At 43.1% G+C, this 24,210-nt stretch overlaps 3 protein-coding genes across 5 annotated transcripts; 2 read left to right on the top strand and 1 right to left on the bottom strand.

Annotated features, from left to right (window-relative positions):
- Window positions 1–50: 50 nt before the first annotated feature.
- On the bottom strand, window positions 51–2,859 carry LOC120448602 (protein odr-4 homolog). The gene is made up of 5 exons (XM_039630704.2): window positions 2,526–2,859; window positions 2,259–2,433; window positions 1,839–1,929; window positions 1,652–1,777; window positions 51–1,296 (listed from the first exon to the last, which is right to left on the bottom strand). Exons 1-5 carry the CDS (start codon window positions 2,616–2,618, stop codon window positions 303–305), a joined length of 1,479 nt encoding a protein of 492 aa, XP_039486638.1. The 5' UTR covers window positions 2,619–2,859; the 3' UTR covers window positions 51–302.
- A 2,161-nt stretch (window positions 2,860–5,020) lies between these two features.
- LOC120447743 lies at window positions 5,021–5,290 on the top strand. Its single transcript, XM_039629290.1, is given in 3 exon segments — window positions 5,021–5,117; window positions 5,120–5,184; window positions 5,186–5,290. Coding segments are annotated over 3 exon segments (267 nt in total).
- A 1,885-nt stretch (window positions 5,291–7,175) lies between these two features.
- LOC120449744 (paired box protein Pax-6) lies at window positions 7,176–12,841 on the top strand. 3 transcript variants are annotated; one of them, XM_039632376.1, is made up of 5 exons: window positions 7,176–7,708; window positions 9,046–9,375; window positions 10,220–10,360; window positions 10,492–11,078; window positions 11,260–12,841. In XM_039632376.1, the coding sequence occupies exons 1-5, from the start codon at window positions 7,576–7,578 to the stop codon at window positions 12,109–12,111; spliced, it is 2,043 nt and encodes a 680-aa protein (XP_039488310.1). In that variant the 5' UTR covers window positions 7,176–7,575; the 3' UTR covers window positions 12,112–12,841. The 3 variants fall into 3 exon arrangements, with proteins under 3 accessions (XP_039488310.1, XP_039488312.1, XP_039488311.1); XM_039632378.1 differs by lacking the exon at window positions 7,176–7,708 and adding an exon at window positions 8,154–8,181; XM_039632377.1 differs by lacking the exon at window positions 7,176–7,708 and adding an exon at window positions 8,556–8,678.
- Window positions 12,842–24,210: the final 11,369 nt, after the last annotated feature.

Raw genomic sequence — 24,210 nt, 5'->3', positions numbered from 1 at the left:
GGAAATATGTAGTCTTAGCCTTGTAGACGTACCAAAGAATCACAGATATGTATATTACTTATTAGTTTATTATATTGGTGTTAAATGCTGCACAGTTTTGCTTCCACAATAAAACTATTTAACGTGATCCCTATACACATTCTTTTTTACTACTACGAGTACACAATGAATTATAAAAACAAACGATCACAATAGAGAGGTGAGTGCGTGGGCACACATGCAAATAATGTATCTGTATAAAAACATTTCGTATAAATTGGTTTATTGGTTCGGGTATCCCGGCATCACAGCATCGCAGCTGCCTACTGCTCGCCAAGGACATAGTGAAGTGCCACAGACGCCAGGAGGACCAGCAGAGCCACAGCGATTCCCACCATGTAAAGGCTGCGCGAAAGTTCCGGCTTTGGCATCGAGCTGGGCATAATCCTAGAATCGTCTGTGCAATCGGCATCTGTCTTGCCATGGTTGAAGTTCGCATCATCCGGGAGCCCCTCTGCCTCCACGGAAATTGTCTCTGGGTCCAGCTCTACGTCCAGGATCTGTTTGGCCTGGGCCACCACAACAGTGGGTGCCTCGCCACGGAATAAGTACTCGGAAAACTGAACCACTGCGCCAACCGACGTACTTGGGCCCTCTGAAGGCAGGCTGAAGAACACTCGTCTGGGCGGCTCACTAATGTATAGAGCTTCGTTGGTCACATAGGGATCGGTGAGTCCATCGCAGTAAACTTGAATACGAGTTATCAGCGAGCGCAGCACATCGTCGCGTACGAAACGCTTAACATCTGCTATACTGTTGCGTGGACTGCAGAAAACCTTTGTGGCAATAATGCCGCTCATGTGCAGCGTTCCACTAAACTCGCGCACCTTGATGTCCGTCGGTTTGCTTAGCTGGCATTTCATTGGGAGCACGATGCTGGCACGGATGGGTTCAGCGCCTCCGATGATTCCTTCCGACGCAAGCTGGGGCAGGGAGTCAGTGGTGTTGCTCGCGGCACTGGCCGTGCCACCTGTTGTCGATGTCGGTTTCAGCTTGTCCACTTTTGCCTTTTTCTTTTTGATATAGGCCTGCAGATCGATGGTATCCTCGACGACTTCGTTCTGCAGGAACACCTCACTGGCCAGCAGGTTCTTGCGTATCGACACAATCATACTCTGGAACTGGTCTTCGATGTTGACGCGACGCGATGAATCCAGTATGGGCAGCACATCATCGAAATCGTAGTTGCAGTCCAGCTGAATCCACTCGAAGGGCTTGTCCACAAACCTGAACTCCATGTTAGAGAAAGTGCCGCCGCTGTCAAAGGAAATACTCGTGTTATATTTATGTTAGAAATAGCCTGAGGTATAATCAAACTACCATATAAACATTAACAATCCTAATGGTTAACTAACACATAAAATGCATTCCAAGAAATACAAAAAACACAAGGACAAGGATATCAAAGAAAGTGATTATTGAACATAGAACATAAGTTATGAAAGTACATAGTTCTCAACTTGTTAGTTACCATATGATGCATTTTATGTTTGCCGTAAAATACGTTTTTTTGCAATGTCTAGTTTTAAATTGTAAGCGGTTCGTTCGGTGAAAGAAAGAATACACAGTGAGGCCCGTATCTGTGATCAGGGGTTACGTTTCTGATACTCACTTTCCATAGCTGTAGTTCTTGCAGAGCACCTTCTTGTCGGCCAGCGAATACGAGAGGAATACGAAATCAGTCTGTGCAATGTCGGTGGTGTAGACGCCAAACGCGCTGTTGCTTTTCAAAAGCAAGCTAAAATACAAGGAAAGTGTTCATTTCGCATGGACATTCTTCTATGAAGTTAAGGACTTACTCGTAGATATCTGAAAACAGCTTTTTGGCGTTCTTAAATTCGGCGCTCTGTTCATTAACAACATCGGATCTTACTGAAGACACAAAGATTCCTGCAAAGATAGACAATTATTTAATAATTAACTCTAATTAGAGGTAGTAAATCTTGGGATGTCAGAGTTACCTAAGTTTGTAATTTACATTACTGGTTTTACTCCCCATTATTGGAAAATTATAGATATATCAATATTGTGAGATCAAAAGTTACAGATAAAACAGACAAAGGGAGGGCAAGCCATACTACTATGCAATATAGCAAAAGGGTTTGGCTGAAAATCGAATCCCTTGGCAAAAACATTTTCCCATAAATAATATTCCCTAGCATTCTATGATGTTTTCTGGGTAGGGCAGATACCACTCCAGGGGCAGCACGCAAACCCACCGATGACGTCAAAGGATCCGGGACACATTTTGCTGGCGCTGAGCCACTGGGAGGCCAACGCCTGTGAGTTGATGTCCGAGATGGTGAGCCGGACGTCCGTCAGGTCCTCCAGATCCGCATCCTCCTCGTTGTTTCGGGCCAGGTGGACCACTACGCTCTTGGTGAGGTCCGCTTGCTATCGTATCCGGATGAAAGCAGGGGAAAGTGAAAGGGGAGATTCAGTTGAGCGGGGGAACCAAACAAATCTACGTGGCGAATGGCACTTACATGGCCCACGATTATCCCGTACGAGAACTGGTTCTCCTGTGCGCATTTCTCCAGGTACAGCTCATCGTGTTTGCTCAACAGCACTGTGCGCATCGTGGATTTCGGGCTTTCTGTTTATTCCGTAAATTTAATGTTAACTATATGTTCGTTCCGAAATGACCAATTTTTAGAGCTGGGTGCACCCCCGACGATAGTAGCTGTAATCGAATATTTATCGAGGCTTAGTTGCGATAGTAAGCGATAGCGCACAGTTATTCAAATTTGTGCATCACTACTCTTCCTTTTATTGGAATTAAATATTTAACTCAATCATGTAATTTTTATCAAATTTCGAATATATTTACGAAACTTAAATAGTTTTGAATATGTCGACTTTCAATACGCCTCCATACGCCTACTCTATATGTTTTGTTTGAATTTACAAATTTGCCATCTCTAGAAAAACTGTTACATTTAAACATACATTTAGAGTTTTAGAAAGTGCAAATTTATACTGCTTCACTTTTCCTTTTCTACAACAAATATTAATTTTTATATATTTTTGGTCTGGAATCATACGAAAATATAGCATTTTAAAGACCATCATTTAATACTTTATACCTAAATAAATATTATTTTAAAATTTGTTAACCTGTTTCTGGCAATTCAATCAAAATCAAAACATCGTCAATAAATCCATACGAATAAGTATTAATTTATTTTTATGGTTTATGTATTTTTTGTGTATTTGAAAGTTTTATAAAAAGTTTTATAAAAATAAGCACCTTTTTCTTGTATTAAAAATTTAAATAATTGAATGATAATTAATTCATTAATTTTGAGGGACTGATTAGTGAAAATTCTGCAGGAACTTAAGGAAGACCCTTCGATATAGGGCTGTTTATTATTGAAATGTAATTGCAGCTTACTTTTGATTTACTTACGATTAGATAAAGTGTTTATTTTCCTAATCTTTAGGCACTCGACCAAAGATATTAAGACTTAATTTACCTCCGTGGCTTCGAAGCAATAAAAGTATGTACCCCCCTGGCAAGTTCTTCAATTAAGGCCCCCTGCTCCAGCTGCAACATAATTTCCATCTCCCAATCCAGCTGCAGTGCATCTACTGCCGTGGGGCGATTACGTACGAAATCTGGTCGAAGAGCGGACCCCATAAGTACCGATCTGTGCCACCCAAATGGTCAAGTGACCGGTGGACTATGGCGCGAACGGACGCGATCGGTAATCGAATTAGGTAAACAAACACTCCATAAGGCGGGCGTACGTTGATAATGTGTGCATAAGCAAATAGGAGACGGGACTTGGATTGGTATAGGGATTGGGGCTGGAACTGTGGATTGTGGACTGGACTGGACTGGATGGATGGAGGGATCTCGAGGAGCGGGTTGCGATTGCGGCGGCGATGACGGGCGAAAAAACTAAATGAAATTTCATTTAGGTGGTCGCCAACGGCTGCGGACCATCTGCTTGTGTGAATGCTTGATTGTTGAAGTGCCACTCGATGGGGCGAGGGCGCACGCTACTCGCAGGGATCACACTGCCAGAAATGGGGATCAAATGGTTACGAACAAAACATGTTTTACATATCACTCTATTCAATCTCAGTGCCTTGGTTCCACATCTTAAATATTGTTTGAAAACTAGAGTCAACTAGTCGCTGTTGGATTAAAGTACTATGAAGAATGGATTACTGAAAATTTAAATAAACATTTTTCAGATTTTTATTAGGTTTTACTATTGTCAATTTAATTGAATAAAAGTTATACAAATATATTTATGTAAAATTAAATTATGCCAGAAGATCGTAAACTACTGATTATTATTGTAAAATATCTCAGTGCAGTAAAGTTTCTTTGGTTGGGATTAAGTGCACCCATTTTCAGCGCAAAATGGACTAAGGACTTACATGATTTCTCACCGTGCAGCGATCGGTATCCAGATATTATTTACTTAGTAAATTATTCCTGTTCGATTGTTTGCGTTTGCTCTGGATCTCTGGCATGAGGGCACTCGAACGTCATCGTCAGCAGCGTTTCATTCATGATTCGCCTTTCACAAATCGGAGGAACACATATGCACGAGTGTTCGGCGCATTGTGCACTTTGCATTCGAACAGACAAATAAATACAAAGGCAGTTCTGATCAGCTTAGTGAGACATCTCATTATCGCCAGGTGATTCTGCTGAACCATACCGTTTCGCATCCAGATTTCTGGACCCCAACCTCTTTCCTTCCCAACCCAAACCATGCCATCCCATCCCATTCGGGAATCATTTCTGGTAATTGCTTTTTAACTCGACTCTCAGCTTTCAGCTTTCATCTTTCAGCTTCCAATTGCAATCCTGCAGCGCCGGGAGCCACTCAATCCGTGGGCTTTGATGCAATTTGGCTTCTGTGCAGGCCACTCTGCCAGTCTGCCACTTGGAGGAGCCTGTTCTGCAGCGTTCTGTTCTGCGAGCTGTTAGCTGTGATCTGTGTGGCTCCCCGATCACGCCATGTGTAGTTTAGTTGCAGTTTCGATTCACATCGGATTGCCTTGCCCAGGCAGCACATCAATCATCCATCACGCACCAAATCCCGGGAGACAACGACCCAAACTGGCAGAACAAACCTGAATGGCAAACGGCCCATGCCACGCATGCGATTTATATACATATAGCCAAGGTCCAGGTTGGATCGCAATGGATGCAATTTGGCCACTTCGCTGCACATTTGGCCAGATTAAAATTCCTCTCAAATAGTTATACGCCACTAAGCTTATTTAAATTGCAGGCTACACACTAGGATCCTCATTAGGATATCTCACATTGAAATAATAGATTTAGTTTGGGTAACTTTTAGGCTTAAATTATGATTTAATAAGTTAATGTTTAAAAATCAAGTATCAAAAGCAACTTATCAGTTTAAAAACGAAAGACCAGGAGAGAAGTCACAGGACGGCAGCAATATATTGCTTTTATGGTGCTAAATATATTTAATAATATATTTAAATATATTTAAATATATTTAATGTATTTTCCAACAACATAAAGGGTGGTTAAACTATTTCTTTGTTAGCAAAAATAAATAATCAGAAATACAGTGCTTATTATCAGGTTTACTTTACTTAAATAGTTTAACAATTCTCCGTGTTCAGCCAACATCATTTAATATTAAATAACGGGTGTTTTTTTTAGAGGTATAGAACTTTAAGTTGGCATTACTGTTCAAGATGGCGACCGATTTAACAGCTGTCAAGTGATTTATTCTCAGTTTGGTTTGGCAATTCGTCATGCGTGCTTACAAAATCCAACTCGTGCAAGAATTGAAACCAAACGATCATCAAGCAAGGCGTAGATTCGTCGAATGGGCCCAAAACGAGATTGCTGTTCTTCCCGATTTTTCATAAGCCTCCAAGATCTTGTGATTTAACACCGCTAGACTACTTTTTGTGGGGCTATGTAAAGTCATTGGTCTATGCGGATAAGCCACAAACGCTAAACCATTTGGAAGACAACATTCGCCGTGTTATTGCCGATATACGGCCAAATGTTGGAAAAAGTCATTGCAAATTGGACGTCCAGATTGGACTACATCCGAGCCAGCCGTGGCGGTCATATGCCAGAAATCATATTTAAAATGTAATGCCACAAGATTATCTTTCATGTCAATAAAATTCATGTCAATCGAATAATCCATCGTTGTTTTATTGCAATTTAAAGTTCTATACCTCTAAAAAAAACACCCTATATATTTTAAGATATTTTGTTGTTATTCTTTTATATTAATCTTTATAAAACAATGGTGTTTCTGTGTTTTCTGTATATAGTTGTTTTTTCTCAAAGCTAGAGTGGTATACCAATTGTATAATACTTAAATATAAAAAATCTATTCTTTTTTCTTAAGTATACCTCTTTTTATAACTTAAATTCTTAATTTTAAGATTTCTTTTGTGCTTTAATTTTTTAGAGACCGTATGCGTATCGGAAAACGTAGATCATTTGTGTGTACAGATTGATATGATAATCAAGAATTGGTATTTGAAAGTGCCTACTTATTGGGGCCATGGTCTCTGGCTCCAAGTAACGAAAAATTGAGTTCATTACTCAACAGAGAACAAATGCTCCTAAGTGATACGATTTAAGCTGTACGGCGAATTCAATCAATTAGAATGGTGCATTAGGCGAGAATTGCACCTAAAGGTTGACTTCTAACGCGCTGTATCCAAAGTATTTAAGTAAGTAAGTTTGTTGTAAAAATAAAAGGGTTTCCCAACTCTTCTTCTTCTTCTACTTCTTGCTCTGGTTCTTCTTCTTGCCACTTCCCCAAGGCGTTCCCTCTCTCTGTCACACTCACTCCACTTCAATCGCCTTCTCTTCTTCTTGCCACTGTTTATACTCAGCGCCTTACCAACAACAACTAGTTTATAATTGTTTGATTTGTGTGCGCGCATAGTGTACATATGTACATATGGTTGTCCCGCTCTCGCACAGCAGAGCGAGAGAGCAAGAGTTTGCCTCAACGGGCGCCATTATGAAAGTACGGTACTCGCAAACCGGTTGGGCGTTTCGAAAAGCACTCAAAAATTGAGAGAAACGGTTCGAGTGGAGCGGAGTGACCCGGGTGACCAGGTGAAATTCAAGCGCTCATTGTGCTGAGAGCAGCTTTCGCGTGAACAACGTTTCAACGGAGCGCAGCGTTCGCAAGAAATTCAATAAAAAGATATTCTACAATAAAATTCAATAAAAAAAAGACGAAGAGACACGCAGGAGCGTTTTCTAACTGTTTCTGTCGGGATCGACTTATGTGCATCTGTGTGCGCGCGTGTGTGTGTGTGAGAGTGAGCGGCACGCTATGAATCCAATTGACCGCATTGCGTTTCCATTTCCGTTTCCGGTTGCATTCGCTATAATCGATACCTCTGCCTTGGATGTGCGACATTAGTGACTGTGATTGTGACTGCACTGTGTGACTTCCACTTGCTGGAACCGTTATACGCAAACAAAATTGATAACAAAAATATATAATAACAATAAATAATAAAGAGAATTGGAAAGAGCGATTCTTAGACATGTTGATTGAGCCGACTTTAAACCGTGACCTTGGCTCGCTTACTGTCGCTAATTCTGGCCTCTCGGCCGCGCACTGGAAAATGGAGCCCCATCCCCAACGCATCACATCGCTGGCCCCTCACGCTTCCAGTGGTAAGTGCCCCAAAGCCCCAAAGATTAGTCAGTTGGGAATTAGCCGACGGCAAAGCCAAGCTTGGGGATTAAAAATGGAAAACCAAGATATCTTCCTCAAAAAATCAGATGCTAGGTGAAAGGTTTAACAGTTCATTTAATAACAATTGCAGTATGTCTGAATGAGCATTTCAACAAGCTAGTTCTAGTTTTTCGCGATAAAAGGAACAATCTTTTACGGAAATTATGTAGATCTAAGTTGCACAAGTTTTTCGGTTACAACATACAAAGTCTCCGAAACTGGGTCAAAGGTGTTATATGTATGTTAGTTGTCAGCAAATCCATTAATTTTGTGTCAATTTTTGAGCATGATAGTTTTAATTTTTCGCTGTGAAACGAAAAAATTGTGACTTAGTGTGGAGTTAGTTACTACATATTGTTTAGACTAGTGAGTTTAAAAGTGTTGAAGTACATACTACATATGTACATATATGGTACGTAATTACGAACTATGTAAGCCAAGGAAAGAAATTTACAATTATATCATACAAATGTGTAAATTATTGAGCAGCAGAGTAATGAAGTGTAATCCTTTATGAAACATTTAAAATGTGTTAAGTGTGTACTGAGTTAGGTCAAAAGAAATGTTTTATGTTAATCCGAGTTAAATCTTCAGTTATAACATAACAAAACACAAATCGTTACGCATGTCACAATAGCAAGTGCGTGGCTCATTTGGCAGTTCCATTTCCTTGCTTTTCACCTTTCCATAGACCAAAGTAAACAAAACTGGTTCTCATTTGATGGGCGGCACAATTGATTATGGGCCCATATATACACATATTCAGTTAGGCACGACTGGAGGTGCGCGTATTTTAAAAATATTTACTTGACAAACAACAAAAGTGAAACGCGCATTTAAAACGCTAATTGACAATTTGAGCGACGAGTTGCCCAAGCCGAATGATATATGTAGGTTTTTTAAGCGAAGGTAAATATAATATTCTGTCGAATTAACGTAATACACAGTTGTTTTTCCTCTTTTTTTTTTTTATTTTTTGCTCTTACCCAGCTGAGTACATATTTTAATTTTCGCCTTTTGTACTAAAAGATCGTTGTCGTTTCAATTAGCTTGATAAATCTGCTCGTGCCTGGAAGATTCGTTTGCGTGTCGCCACCATTTTGGCTTAGACATTCTCAGTGGGGAATAGAAAGGCTAATACTCGTAGGAGCCATCAGTCATTTCGGTTCAGTCAACACAATTAACGCTTAATTTATCATAATTAACCATTGTGGCCGCGACAGCTAAAGCCACAATATACTCGCAATAACAATACCCAATTATCATTCAATTGCAGTAGCGGCGGCATCCGTGGCAGCAGCAGCAGCAGCAGCGGCGGCGGCGGCAGCAGCGGCGGCCGGAGCGGGATCGGGAGCGGTATCCGGTGGCGGAGGGGCCACGTCCACATCACCCACATCTGTGCAAATACCACCCGGCTTTGGCGGCGGCGGCGTTGGCGGCTCCACTGGCGGCATTCCGCCGGGCGCAGGTGGAGCCACGGGGAGCACCTTGAACACACTGATGTCGCAGCATCGCCTCCTGGAATTCTCACGTTTCGGTGGACTGCGTGGCTACGATATCGCCCAGCACATGTTAACCCAGCAGGGAGCTGTCTCCAAGTTGCTAGGTGAGTTGTGAGCCCTTGGAAAGGGAAAGGGACTGGCATGGGACGACCCCTCAGCTCCTTGATCAGATAACTAATGGGTACTTTGTTTTCGATTTGTTTGCTAATTTTTATGATAAACATGTTATTATCCTGCGAGTTTCCTCATCCTCATCCCTCGTGTGCGCAGCCGTGTAATTTGGCCACTTAAAATTGCATAAACTCCTGGTTGGCGGTGGCCAAAACGCGGCTGGCTCATTAATCAAAAAGCGGCTTATTCACGGGCGGGTACTCCTTAGTTGTTGTGGTTGTGTACTGGTGGTTGGTGCGTGCTGTCCTCGCACTGAGAAAAAATATGTTATATACAAATAGGGAACAGAAGTATGCAGCACTTTGAATGTATCAAATAAAGTAATGAGTGCCATTGAAACTTAATTTATGTATGTATGTAAACAGTTTTGTTAACTTCTTGAGTTCTTTACCACTCTTGTCATAATTATGACTTAATGTATTTAAAATCTTCCTATTTTAAGTGTTTCAATTCTTGAGAGCTTTACTTTCGCTAATGATGTGGAGTTGAGTTTTAAGCATTTATAAGAAGAAGCTTTCTTATAACAACAAAATGTCTTTCTAAGGACGCTCTGTTTCTACCAGTGTATTTGCATAGGCATGTATTCATATTCCCATTCATATTTTCCATACCGCTTCACTTTGATGAAACAAGCAGATAAAGATATTAGCATCCAGGGATAATCCTGGCTGCCAGCCAAAAACAGATGGATTGCCAAAACCAAAACCTGCCAGAACTGGCAAACCCATAAATCTATTGTCTCATAATTTAACTGGTATTCCGCTCCGATTCTTGCAGGCTCACTGCGACCACCGGGCTTAATTGGTGGCTCAAAGCCCAAGGTGGCCACGCCGACGGTCGTCTCCAAGATCGAGCAGTACAAGCGCGAGAATCCGACGATCTTCGCCTGGGAGATACGCGAACGCCTGATCTCGGAGGGTGAGTGTTCCACATAATTGCAGCTAATCCGCGGATTCCGCGCAGATTGAACGCTGATTGATCGGCGGTCGCTTTTAGCTTTTGATCTCGATCTCCGACTGCTCGGTAATTGCGTAAATCCCGCCTTGCAGGTGTCTGCACCAATGCCACCGCTCCCTCGGTGAGCAGCATCAATCGCATCCTGCGCAACCGGGCCGCCGAGCGGGTGGCCACCGAGTTTGCTCGCACCGCCGCCTACGGCCTCTACCCGCCGCCCCCCCATCCGTACGGTAGCTTCACCTGGCATCCGGCCGGCAATGTGCCCGGCGGCCAGGGGGTACCACCACCGCCGCCTCCATCCGCCCTGTGGTCCGTGGCCGCTCCCACGCTCGCGAATCTGCCACCAAGCGCGGCAAGCGCTGTGCCCGTCTCCTCGTGCGGCTCCCTCAGTGCGGCGCACTTGATGGGTGGCGGCGGAGCAGGTGGCACGCCCACCAATCGAGCCATCTCGCCCGGCTCTGGCAGCCACGATACCTTGGAGTCAGCGGATGAGAACCGGCACATCGACTCCGACTATCTGGATGACGATGATGAGCCCAAGTTCAGGCGCAACAGGACCACCTTCAGTCCGGAGCAGTTGGAGGAGCTGGAGAAGGAGTTCGACAAGAGCCACTATCCTTGTGTGAGCACCAGGGAGCGGCTGTCCAGTCGCACCAGCTTGAGCGAGGCTAGAGTCCAGGTGAGTCCATCAATCTTAAGTTACTTAACTTTTTCATAGAACGTGATTTAAAGTGGATAATAAAGTAGTTGTCTAGTATTTGGTTTCAATTTATACAAAAATCATAATTACTTGGAGTAACTTCTTCCAAAGACAGTTAACCATATCCTTTATTAATCCCATATATTTGTGCCCATTCCAGGTGTGGTTCTCCAATCGGCGCGCTAAATGGCGTCGCCACCAGCGCATGAATCTCCTGAAGCGCCAGCGCTCCAGTCCCGCCAATCCGCTGCACTCGCAGCAGTCGAACGATGCGCCGGCCAGTTCGCCCACGCCCAGTAACCACAGCAGTGCCTCCACCTCCGCTCCAGTGGCTCCCGTGCCGCCTCCACAGCAGCCCTTGCCCCTGTGCGGTGATCACTCGCCGCAGGCGCCGCCGCCATCGGTGCTGTTGCATCCACTGCATGGTCCGCCTGGCGGCCACCATCACCATCATCCTCTGCACCTGCCCACGCATCCAGCTGCCCTCCAACTCCTCAGCCACTACCACCAACAGCAGCAGCAGCAACAACAGCAGCAGCATCAGCAGCAGCAGCAGCAACATCACCAACAACAGCAACTTTCACCCACTGGCTGCAATCCGGCGGCGAGTCACTTGTCCATGGGCGGGGAGCGGAGTGCCTTCAGGAGTCTGGTGAGCTCACCCTCGGCGGCTGCCTTCCTGGGATTGGCCAGGCAATATGCAGTGGCTGCCTCGCTAACGGTGGCCGAGGAGCAGCGCTCCAGATTGCACTACTCCACGGGTGGTTTGGGCAGCGGCGGTGGTGAGGGCACAGGACCCAGCACCAACAGCAACACTGCGAGCGGCACCACTCAATCTGGTGGCTCAACCATGACGGTGGACAACTCGTCATCGGACTCGGATGAGGAGATCAACGTGCACGACGATTCGGATGGTGAAATTGAGTCGTCGGCGGCAACGGCGGCAAAGGTGGCCCGCCTGTCATCCTCCGATGCGCCGGCCACGTTGCAATTCCTAAAGCATGACCGCTAGATGGATGGGCCACATGGTCTAGATGATCTAGATGGTCTAGATGGTCTAGATGGGCGGCGGCAAAGTCTAATTGAAAACCTGAGTTGTGCGCGCCTCTGTGATTGACAGTGACAACAAAAACAGCAACAGCAACAGCAACTACTGATGCAATTGCAATTGCAATTGAAATTGCAGCTTGGTGGACTGAAACACGAGAAGCGACTACACACACAGTGGGCAAACAAATCGAAAAACCAAAGTTAAAATGCTGCTCACCTACTTGGCTGCGGTTCGGGGTCGCTAGAAAAAATAAAATAGTAAAAAAACAAAGTAAAAAAAAAAACAGAAAAATGTAGCAGAAAAGAGCAGCAGCAACAACATAATGGGCGGCTCAAGATTAGCTGAAATTGTAACTAATACCACATGCGAACGAACACGCTTGTCCCACTTGAAATGCACATACATACCTATTGTATACCCTACAGTTATGCATAATTATACTATACTTGTTCATTCGCCGGCTGCCGACTTACCTCATCACCATTTAAGGCTATAGCATATGCAATATCTAACTATATGTAACTCTAACTTTAAATAGTCCTAGGCGAATCTATTTATGAATGCGTATTGTGTAAGGATTTGATTCATGAGTTGGTTGCGTTTGAACTGATACTCGTACTTTGCATAGACTAAGTGTTTTTGGCTCAAATCGCAATTGGGCAACCAACCTTCGCTGAGTGAGAAACCAATAAAAAGTTCAAGAAATAATCAAGAATCTTTTACTTTCTTTTGAACAAAAAAAACCCAAAAATATTACCAGGAAATCGGTGTGTTGTATAGCCTTGCATTGGTTTGACAACAAATTTATAAACAATTTATACGTTCGATTTCACGCATAATTAACCATTCAAACACACAGTGAAAAACACACACAAAACACGGCCGACGAGCATAAATAAGCATTTAACACTCGAAAGCTTCTTAAAACGTTATTAAATATTAATACAATCAATATTCATTGTGTGACCACCGAACGAAGACAGTAGAAAAGCCCAACGAAATCGAAATCAGATAGAAAAAAAAAAAAAGGAAGGAAAATAAAATCCAAAATACGCGCATAGAAATCGCTTAAATTTCGAACGTAATGGCCAATATGTCCAAATCTGGCTGATAACATCGACATTTTAATTATAACCAAATGAAGCCGCGCGCACAAACACAGTGGGGACAAGCTAAACGAGACGAGGAGATCGCAATGGGAATGGGAATGGTGTGGTATGGTATAGTGTTTTGTATGGCATGGTATCATATGGTGTCGTATAGGACAGGGGTACTGCGCTGACCGATTAAAAATGCCGAGCCAACTAAGCACATAAATCAATGTAAATTATGGTGTTAACAAAAGGCGAGCTTGCAGGCTTGGATTGGATCCGATCGGATCGGATCGGTTGGGATGGGATGGGATCGGTTTGGATCGTTGACTTTTGTAGGTTGGGAAACCGGGTGGATGGTGGATGTGGATGCGCGTCTTTATTTCTGGCCTGGCCGAGATTTAAATGAGCTCCGGCCTCCTCGCTGCCCTCGCATCTGATAAGCGAAAGAGCGTGGAGTCGATACTTACAGCTCCGCTTCGATCTGAATCGGAATCGGAATAGGGATCGGGATTGGGGATCGCGCATTTCAGAGTTTTGGGTTCGGATGGGCATTGGGTGTCCACAAATTCAATTTGCTTGGGCTTTTATGAGCAAATGGCCCAGCCTCTCCAACTTCCCCCATCCATTCAATCCGAATCGACTTATTCTAATTTAGTGCGGAGCTGCTCGTGAGCATTCCTTTAATAAATTTAAATCACCTTCTATTGAAAATATTTTCACCTCGGGCCCATAAATTATACATTATACGATATTTATACAGTGTGCGCCACGGCTCTGCCCGCTTGAATATTTATTTTCGGCTTTCATTTGCCGTTGGCCTTGCGCCTGTTCAGTGATTTCGTTTAGTGTACTTAATTCTGATTTGACGTCCACGAGATTCCATCAACGTTTTTTTTTTTTTGCTTTAAGGGATGCGAATGGAGGATGCCTTGGTTTGATGGAGCAGGGCAAAGTGGCGCTCGCATGAGCGCCATATAATCGCAGTCAAACATTTTTACGATGCAGCATCTCAAGCTCGTATATCCCAGCAACCCAGCAGCCGCGACGAGCTGATCAGTTGGCCACTTGATGGGCCGAGGATCCTGCAGATTGTCCTGCAACTTTGTTGCCAAATGTTTGTGGCCCGCTGTTGGCTATGAGCAGTTTTTATTGTTTTGGGTTGGCGGAAATCGATGAACTTGACCAAGGCTCCACCGCCGGAATCTTAGCGCACAGATAAAGAAAATGATTAAAAATTCAGTATTTACATATGAAATAATATAAAGATAGTTTTAAATATGATTGATGGGAAGTAGGCTTAAGTATGTGTGATTTTGTGATTGCAAACAGTTTTATTGGTGCCTATAGTAAATAACATATATATTTATATATTTTAAAATATTTAGCATATTTTTTTTCAAGTGCAAGTGGGTCTTTTGGGCCTCCACTGGCAAGGAGCCGGTGATAAATCTGTTGGCGAGCCGGCGCACCATCGCCATTGCATACTTCTAAATGGACCATAAACGTGCGAAGTCGCAACACCAGCAATAACTAAAGTTAGTTACGTTTACTAATATGACAACAATGTTGTTCCACCATCGCAGCCCTCAGATGTAAATGCGAGCTAACCAGTGCCAGGCGAATATCATTCCCAGGTTGTGAATGTGAATGTGAATGGGTATGGGTATGGGTATGGGTATGGGGTATGGGAATGGGTGTCGTTATTCCGCCATTACGTTTACGGCTTACAAAAACAAATACCTCAAATGAAGGGCTCTCGCTGGGCCCCGAAAGTCGCCTCCCCGGCAATCAAACACGCAAAAGCAATTAAGTCGCACGGGCCGAAAAGTTGTAGGATCTGCAATTACATATCCCATGGTTTTCATATGGTCACGAACTAAGGTTTCTAAATACATAAATAGAGAAAGGGTAGGAAATTTGGTTAGGAGTCAACTAAAGCGAATGCTAATCAATAATAAGATCACCTTTGAAGTATTTGTTATAATTTGCAGACTTAAATTGATTTCTAGTTATCTACAGTCAAAATTTGTTAGTTGTTTTTGAAGCAGAACCACTTTAAACAATAATCCCTTGTGTAATTATTATTTTCATTATAAAATTGCAAGCACTGCAGACAAACTTATAATTTTATACGTAAAACAAAAGTAATTTTATTCTATTAACTTCGCTTTAAACAAATTGAGTTAATATATTTAGAGGAAAGTATATCCAAAGGCATGCCTGTGAAACATGTTGGGATATTGAAACGCGTGAGAGTGTCGCCGTCCAGTCGACTGATTTATGCCCAAACTTAAATGGCCACAATGGCGATTCAGATGACCCGACCCAGGTAATCCCCTCCAGATCCCCACAGATCCCCCAATCCGAAAGAGCCGCTGTTAATGAGCCGAGCGATTAAAAAATGTGCATTTGTGTTTGTCCGCTCCTTAAATGAGCTCGAGCTTTTAACGCGCAGCCCTAGGAGTTTGGATGGGATCTTGGGGCCTTATAGAGGGGGTATACGAGGCGAGGGAACAGAGTGATTTTGTCTCGTTGTCATCTCATTTGGAATTGGGCGATAAGACAAATTTGTTTTCTTTGTTTATAACTTTATGCAGATACAGGTTTCGGTTTCGGTTTCGGATACGGATTCGGATTCGGATTCGGATGCGCTGCTCCAGCGACGAGCATCGTTGACTTTTTCCAACAAACCCAGTGTACCCAAATACCCAGTAGAGTATCCCAACTTCGCCGGCAGCTAATTGAATTGGTATACTCGTATGTGTGTATACATATATGTTTAATCTTTGTCGCCTCGCAAGTCGGAGTCTCGAGTCTGGTATGCTGAACATTGATTTGAATTTTGAATTCAAATGTCTCCGTTTTTTGTGGCTCTTTATGGGGTTTTATTTCATTTTGGCTGCGGCGGCAGCTGCCGGTGACATCTTCATTAACGAGGAGTGTGATCAAAAGAGTAATGAGGTGTTGATAGTGCCCCAAAAGCGAGTGGGGCTTTATGCATTCCCCCGTGGATTAATTAGGAACAATGCCACTAGCTCAGCACGCTCAGTCTGCAGAAGTTGTTCTAGTATGCCCCCATCGGTAATTGGTGGCCTCTTGTTCCTCGGATCGTTTCTGCTCTTTGATGTCTTTTCACTTCTTTCGATGTTATTTTCAAATTATTTACTGTGATCGATCCTAAGTCTGGCTGTGGCTCTGATTCCGATTCTTGTTCGTGCTCAAGCTGAAAGCCGAACCCGTATTCAACGCAGCTGGGGCCTTTGTTATGCCTGAGCAATTTGCATATGATAAATCTGCTTCCATATTTTGTTAAATTGCTGTGCGGGTTTTCTCTTATTGGCCTGGCCTAACCCGAGTTGGCCTGGCCAAAAGCAAAACCATTGGCGCGTGGTAAATTGGTTGTATTGTAAGGCATCTAATTAGCGGCCGGCTACCGAATTATGACCAATTATAACTATTGATTGATTGTGGGCTATAATCACGGGGCTCCCCAACTCCCGTTGCTGCGGATTTCGGATTCTCAAAGCATTTCATTCTTTCGCATTGTTGTGAAAGTTTATCGGCCAAGCCGGCAAGTTTGGGAACAAAAAATGTCAAAAGGTTAAGAGCCCCACACCCAGAAAAAACATATATACCTATTATGGTAGGGAACTATTGGTTATCTATGTCTGTTATCTATTTTAAGAATAATTTATTTTAATAGTGTATTTTTTGAGAACTGCTTTGCTTTTTAATATTTAATATTGGAACCTTGCTCACATAGTTAATGAATTTAATAATAAAATTTTAAAAGTCTAATACATTTGGAGAGATTGGTTAGGAACCCAGAAATTCGTTAATATTAACTTCGAGTCGCTTATTTATATGCGTATAAATCTTACTTTTTTGTTTCTTTGTTTCTGAGTGAAACACTAAATATTTAATTTAAGTATGTTTTGAGTGCAGGGTCAGTGTTTTGCCATAAAATAGAACACTTCTTGGGCAACGGGCCAGCCAAACAATATCTAATTAAAGGCGGTAATCGCCTGCAGTCGAACCACTTAGTCCGCGCATAAATCTCGCCAGTCTAAAGGTGCCCAGCGCCCAAAAGAAGTGGCTGCCACAATTAACCGAGACTTATGACGCTGCACCTGATTAAGATGCAGTCGCGTCCCGTCCTGGCCATCCAAAAGATCTCTAAACTACGCCTATTGTTCGGCACAGAGAGATGCTACGAAATGCCGACGACTACTTACAAAAATGTTAAACGGCTTCTCGGCCAAGATTTATGGCCTGTCCCAAAATCACAGAAGACCCGTTGCTGCCGACCGAGAAATCGATCGAGCAGCAGTCCCCTTTCCCCTTTCCCCTGTCCCCCAATCCCCAATCCCATCCAGCTTTATGTGTTGATGCGGATCGGCGGATCGCATTCCGGCGAATCACCCATAAACGAAGTCACCGTCTGGTGTTCGCATTAACCCCGGCATTAACGTATTAATGCGCCTACATCGCCCACTAATTGAGTCACACCAGCCACACCAGTCACACCGACCTGGCTGATAAGTTGGATAAGTTGGCTCCGATCTGGGAATATACTATATATACATATACATATATATGTATATCCATTTAAGCGCGGCACTAGCTGCCACATAATGCAAACAATATGTCTCTATAGGATTTCAGTGGCTTCATTGATTCTTATCACCCTATAAAATACATTTCGTTTGATTATTTGTATTTCTCTCGCTGTTTATAAGCCTTCTTCAGTTGTGCACGGCAAGAAAAATCAAATGCAAATCAAAGTTGGTAAAAATTATTAACATTTAGTTCTAGCTATTAAAATATAAGAATATTGATTCTTGACTTCAGACGCTAAAATTGATTTGATACTAGTAAAAACGTAATTTCCCAAATAATAATTACATAGTAATAAAATCATTGATAATACTTTTATTATCCCTATAATTTTTTGGTTGATCATGATGATCTGAAAACAAGAAAATACATTTTATTGATTAAATAATAATGTAAGAATTATTTCTTTCAGTGATTCCGCCGGGATGTTGTCGTTGTGGTTGTCGTTTTTATGCCGCTTGTGTTGTTGTCACCATTGTGGCTCATCGCCGGCTTTTGTGCGCCAACATTTTATTTTCATTCAACATAGATGGCTGCTTTTTATTTGAACTCGATTTCGGATCGCATCGGATCGGTTGGGATCGCTTGCTTGCTGCTTCAGTTCAGAACGGGTCGACATCGGCATCGAGTTCAAGTTTGATCGCGAGTGCCGCGTTCTCCATGCCCATAGAGCGATTCAGAGTGTAATTTATGTCTTTATTTAGTAAAGATTTCGTTTCCTAATTTATTGTGATATCTCTTTGGACAACGGCAGCAGAAGCCTCCACAGTTCCAAGCCCATCCGCTCCTCCTCCTCCATCCATCGTTGTTTTTCCTTTTGTTTTTGCTTTTGCTTTTGTTTTGCCCTCTTGTCGACACCTTGGCCAGGCCAGCTCTTCCTCTTGCTCCCATTTGGGCCCGGCTTAGAGATTGTGGCCATGCGATGATGTTGTTTGTGCTCACCTCTTTGACCGCTCGTTCGTTCCCGTGATTCCCTTGACAGTTCTCGACTCGCCGTTGACCATCATCATCACCTGTGGCTACTCCTGCTTCTGTCAGGCCCTTTCTCGTGGCCCCCACTCCTCTCCAGTCCCATTTCCCAGTCCCCAGTCCCCAGTTCCAGATTCAGTTCCCATTAGGAGCGTGAAGTGATCCCAATTTATCTGCTATCTGCTGATAATGCTCACCGAACAAAGTGAATTAAATTGAATTTGAAAATAGCCGCAAATGAGATGAACAAGCGAGTGGGATGGCTGAAAGATTCAAAGTTCTTTAGAGTTTTTTTAGAGTTTCTAACTCTGATAGTTAACCCTAATGTGCCCATTTGAAACAGCTTGTTAGTTTTCGGAACCTCCTTTGGTTTTTTACTTAAGCTATCTTCATTGTTTTTGTATTATTATGATTGAAATGTAAACTCGTTTAAGAGTTTAACCTATAAATTGAAACTAAATTCTTTCATTTTCTTATGACTTAACTTTATTTAACTTGTGTTAAATCGATCCATATAAACAGTTTTTAAATCTATTAATTTTTTTTCTAAATCTTGATTATTTTCTTTCATTAAGTGCCTAATCTGTGGCTTCATATTTGCTTTAGAGTGAAATATTCACTTAAAGATCATAAGCATTCTGTTTCAAACCATGACTTTGAATTCCTGAAATAGCTCAGTTCTACTGGACATCTTCGAATGGAACTCCTGTGTCTCCCTTCGGAAACGGTGTGAAGTCCTTTATTTATGTCCTCGTAATTTATAGATTTTTTATTGCCCAGCCAGTGACGTCAGCGTTAAGAGTTAACCCGAATGAGATTGCCCGCAGGCCAATCGAAGATATCTTCATTAGGAGTGGAGAAATGCGGCGCGTCCGGATTGAGGAGATTCGCAGTGGTCCTTGGAGCCGGGCGACAAGTGCTTTTCCTTGTACCGAATGTCTGCTGGGCTAATTGGATTACTCTTGGCCATTGGGCCATTGGCCAAGACCGGCGAGTCTGTCAATTAAAGCCGCGAACGAAATGCTTACATAAATTCCGAAATTGCTTGCGGTGCGCATCGATTTTAAATGGAAGCGGCAGCAGCAGCGGCATCGACATCGGCAATTTATATGCAAATTTATTTCAGCTGCGTGCCCAGATTCAGCTACATCTTCACCTACAGCTTCAGATACAGATTCAGATTCAGTCGCCTTTAGAGGTTCGCCAGGTGATAACGATAGCGCAACGTAACTATATGACGGCGATTATGATTGCACCTAAGCGATGGCAAACTTGGCAGCTTGCAGGTTGGAGGCGGATTCCACAGATTGCAGCTGAAGACTGGGGGGGCGCACTGAAGAGCGGAGACTGAAGACTGAGGAGTGGAGACTGCTGCCCGAAGACCGCAGCAATTTGCATACAAATGTTGAATGCTCGTAGTCGCCTGCGCTTCGTGATTTCATCGAGATTCTGTTGGATTGGCGATCGCCGATGCACTGGGGAAAAACAAGTCACTTAGCATAAGCACTAAAAGGTGTGGTTAAAAAACTATAAACTTGAAACCATTACTAAAATGTGGTCCTTGAATCAAACAAAATGAGACTCATAATTGCTTGACTAATTGCGATCAATAATACTTTTAAGTGCACATTTCGCGTTGCAAACTCAAGTGCACATTTAAACTGAATCTCAGTTTCTAGACCCGTTTTCTTCTCAGTGTTCCCGTGCAATTAGATGGCTAATTTATGCGATCAGCTCTGGCAAAGTCACATATGTGGAGCAAACTTAACGGTGCGGAGTGCGATCTTCCGGCGACAGCTGCAACTCTCTTCTGGGATTGGGGATCTGGGATTTGGCATCTGGGATTTGGCATCTGGGATCCGGGATCTGTGATCGGGAATCAGTGATCTGTTGGCCATGGCTGGCCATGGTTCGTGGCTCACTTTGGCTGTGCGATCCAAGTCCAAGTGGAACGGATTTCGAACCCATCCCGATGATTTATCGTGGTGACGGTGCGTTTTATGTTTTATTTGCGCGGTGACAATGCGCGACACGGATAACGTGACATTTGCATGGGTCGCCACTTGCGACATTAAAACATTAAAGGGCATTCTGCTGTCAGCGAGGACTGTCGCATTTGCTGACACCTGTGAGCTGTGGCCTGATCCAGAGCCAAAACCCCGCTTCCCTCCCTCCACCCTGCAATATGTGGCACATATTTAACAGCTCTATTAGCGGCTATATCAAAGGTATTGGCAGCGGCAAAGGCAGAGGCGCCAATACCTGATTGTGTACAGGTAAGGTAATTGCAAAATGAGACGGACACCCTCCTCCTTTTCAGCCGCTAATTGTTGGCAATTAATTTACTCGCTGGTATTTTACACATTTGGGTTATGTGCTAATTTCTACACAATGTGCATGACGGATGGCGATAAACATGATGCAATGACATAATAAAGCCGACAACGCAAACGACGGCGACAACAATGCAGATGCATCAAGTTGGAATATGCAAATAGCGCCGGAAGATAGCGATCATGGCAACCAAACTGCAGCAAACTGCAGCAACTGCAACAACTGCAGCAGCAACATCATGTTGCACGTAGCTAGTCGTAGAAGCTGTCATGTTGACAATTGGTTGGCCGCTTTGTTTCGGCGGCTGTTGTCATCATTGTGTTGCCACAATTAACACACAATGTTGGGCACTCAACCGCGCTGCATGTGTCCTTTGGATCGCAGGTGGTCCTGGCTTCCTGGGTTCTTCAGTTCCTTGCACCACATAGTCGCCCCACATCACTTATGCAAAACGAATTCAATTAACACCTCGACACAAAACATTCAAGCGATCTGGCCACGAACACTGAGCACGGTAGCTGGATAGCTGGCTAGCTGGGTAGCCTGGCACTTGGGTAGCTTGGGCACCCCGACACGCAGGACTCGTAACCTTTCTTTCGTCACCCCTGCTCAGAAAGATATGGCACAGAAAAAAAGGGGACCTCAGAAAGAGTGTGCACTCGGAAAAACAAGGAACTGCAGTGTCTAGGCTTAAATAACCGGTATTTCCACCAAAAGGCAGTAAAAATGGGAAAAATATACGAATATTAAGAAAATACAAAATTAATTATAAATATAATTATTATACATAAGTATAATTTCTATATCTGGATGGGTTCCGTTTATAAGTTAACGTTCTATAAACAGCCTAAAGAGCAATGAAGTAACAACCTTGTACAGAATTAGTAGAGTTCATAAAGTATATACTTTTGGAACAATTTGATTTATACACATCTATATTATATCTTATATTAAATAGGCAACGCAGGCAGTATTTTTGTGCAGTGTATCTAGATCGCCCCTCACAGCGGGAGATTCCTGGCCAGAGTTGTGTGTTAATCGGCACGCCGGCGCAACTTCCGTGGCCACCAATTGCAATTGCTGGCGGAAGAGTGGCCACCACCAGACCAGCACCACCACCACCACCACGACCATTGAGAACCAGCATCGAGAACCACCGCGAAGTGGTTCAGTGGTCGCGATCCTACGACAGGTGATACGCGAAAGGAAATGCGCCCCGCGAGATCGCCTAGTTATTTATGTGACAAAATTTTGCAAATAATTGGATTGACTGATCAAAGCGATAGTTGGCAGAGAAAACGGCGAATGGAATTGGAATTTAATTCAATTAAATGCGTACTGCGCTGCAATTCCTCAAGTGACCTGCCAGTTGTCGTTGTGTTTTGCTGTTTTATCTTCGAATCCAGTGAACCAGTTAGTGGATGGCAGCTGACCCAGGTGACCCCAAGTTCCTCCATCCGCTGATGTCTTCATGGCGACTGATATACGATCGAGTTGAGGCTGAATGATGAGGGCACTGTTTATTAAATATGTTATATGTGCCCCGTCGGCAGGCGGCTTCCTTCTTTTCTTGTTGCACGTTTTTTGTTTTTTGTTTATTGTTTTTTTATTTTTTAGGTAGGACAAAAGCTTTCCCATAATTTGGGTATTATTAGGGCTTTGGCCAGCGAAGCACCCAACGGAATGGCTGGCTATCCTAATTGGATTAGGCGGAATCGAAACGAATCGAATTAAAAACAAAATCAAAATCAATATCGAACTTGAAATCTCCGCAGCGATATGCGAATCATGTTTGTCATTTGGCTTGGCTCGCTGGATTTTACCTGGAACCAAAAAAAAATATTTTGTGAAATTGTTCAGTTGAGCGGATCAGCCGTGTCGCAATCTATGACATCCGCGTAATGCTGATATCCATGGGAAAATGGAATACTTGATATTTTATATTTGATATTTCGGGCAGGCGGCCATCCCAAGATGCCACCACAACCTGTGAGTCACCGGAGTCACCCAATCACCCAAAAACCATTTGGGTTTCGTTGGGACAACTTAACCTTAATGATCGTGCCGTGGAGTCAGTCAACCCATTTCTGGCGACCAGTTGAGTGTGTCCCTCCGCAGAAGTAACCCGCAATTTAAGCCATAACATTTAATTTGTATTATTTGGTCTTGGCCGAAAACGAAAAAACGGTACTGGGTCATTGTACCTCCCAACCCGAAAAACAAAAAGGGGCAGACAAATACGAGTAGTATGTAGTAGGGGATGAACCTCTGAATGTTTTATGTTCACTGCCCCAATGTAGGTTTGATTTCCAGAATACTGCAAATTAAATAAATTCAAAATGCAAATTATTGTTACGATTACATTGTGGCCACTTCCCTGGCATTACCACTAATCGAATTCAAATCGAGACAGGCGAAGAGGTTTTATTCTGCGGTCGGACATGTGACTTGTGGTTGCTCCACTGAGTCCACTTCTTGACTCAGTGCCTCATCGACATTGCCTCAATTATACGCTTGGCTTGGCTATGGAACAGGCACTGGGCATCGCACTGGGAATGGGGATGGTATCGTGGATGGGGATGGATTCGAGAATGGAGATGGGGCAGGAGAGCTGGGAGTCCGGAACTCGGTCAGATGTTGGTTTACCCTTTCGGTCATGGGTTACACCTACTGAACTGTTCTAGAATTAATTTCCGAGGAGTCATTACCAATGCAAAGTGGTTATTAAAATAACAAATATCACATGCAGATGCTCTCAAAATTAGGGGAACGTGATACCACTTAAATGAACATATTTTGTGGTATTTTTTCCAGACTACATCAATTCGATTATGTTGAATTTAGAGTGGAACCTATCCTAAAGATTCTGCTTTAAGGGTTAGAGTACTCATTCTTTCTTCCAATAAAATGCCAGTTTTAGCTTGCATATACCAATAACTATTTTATTATATTTTTGGGACCATATAGTATATATATAGTATATAGGTATCACTGCGAATTACTGAAGTTTGCTTACATTTCGTTGTATAACCTTTGTTCGCCAAAA

Source organism: Drosophila santomea, chromosome 3L (assembly GCF_016746245.2).
Source record: "Drosophila santomea strain STO CAGO 1482 chromosome 3L, Prin_Dsan_1.1, whole genome shotgun sequence".
Taxonomy (NCBI): domain Eukaryota; kingdom Metazoa; phylum Arthropoda; class Insecta; order Diptera; family Drosophilidae; genus Drosophila; species Drosophila santomea.
The sequence above is the reverse complement of the archived record's forward strand: the minus strand, read 5'-3'. Positions and strand labels throughout refer to the sequence as shown.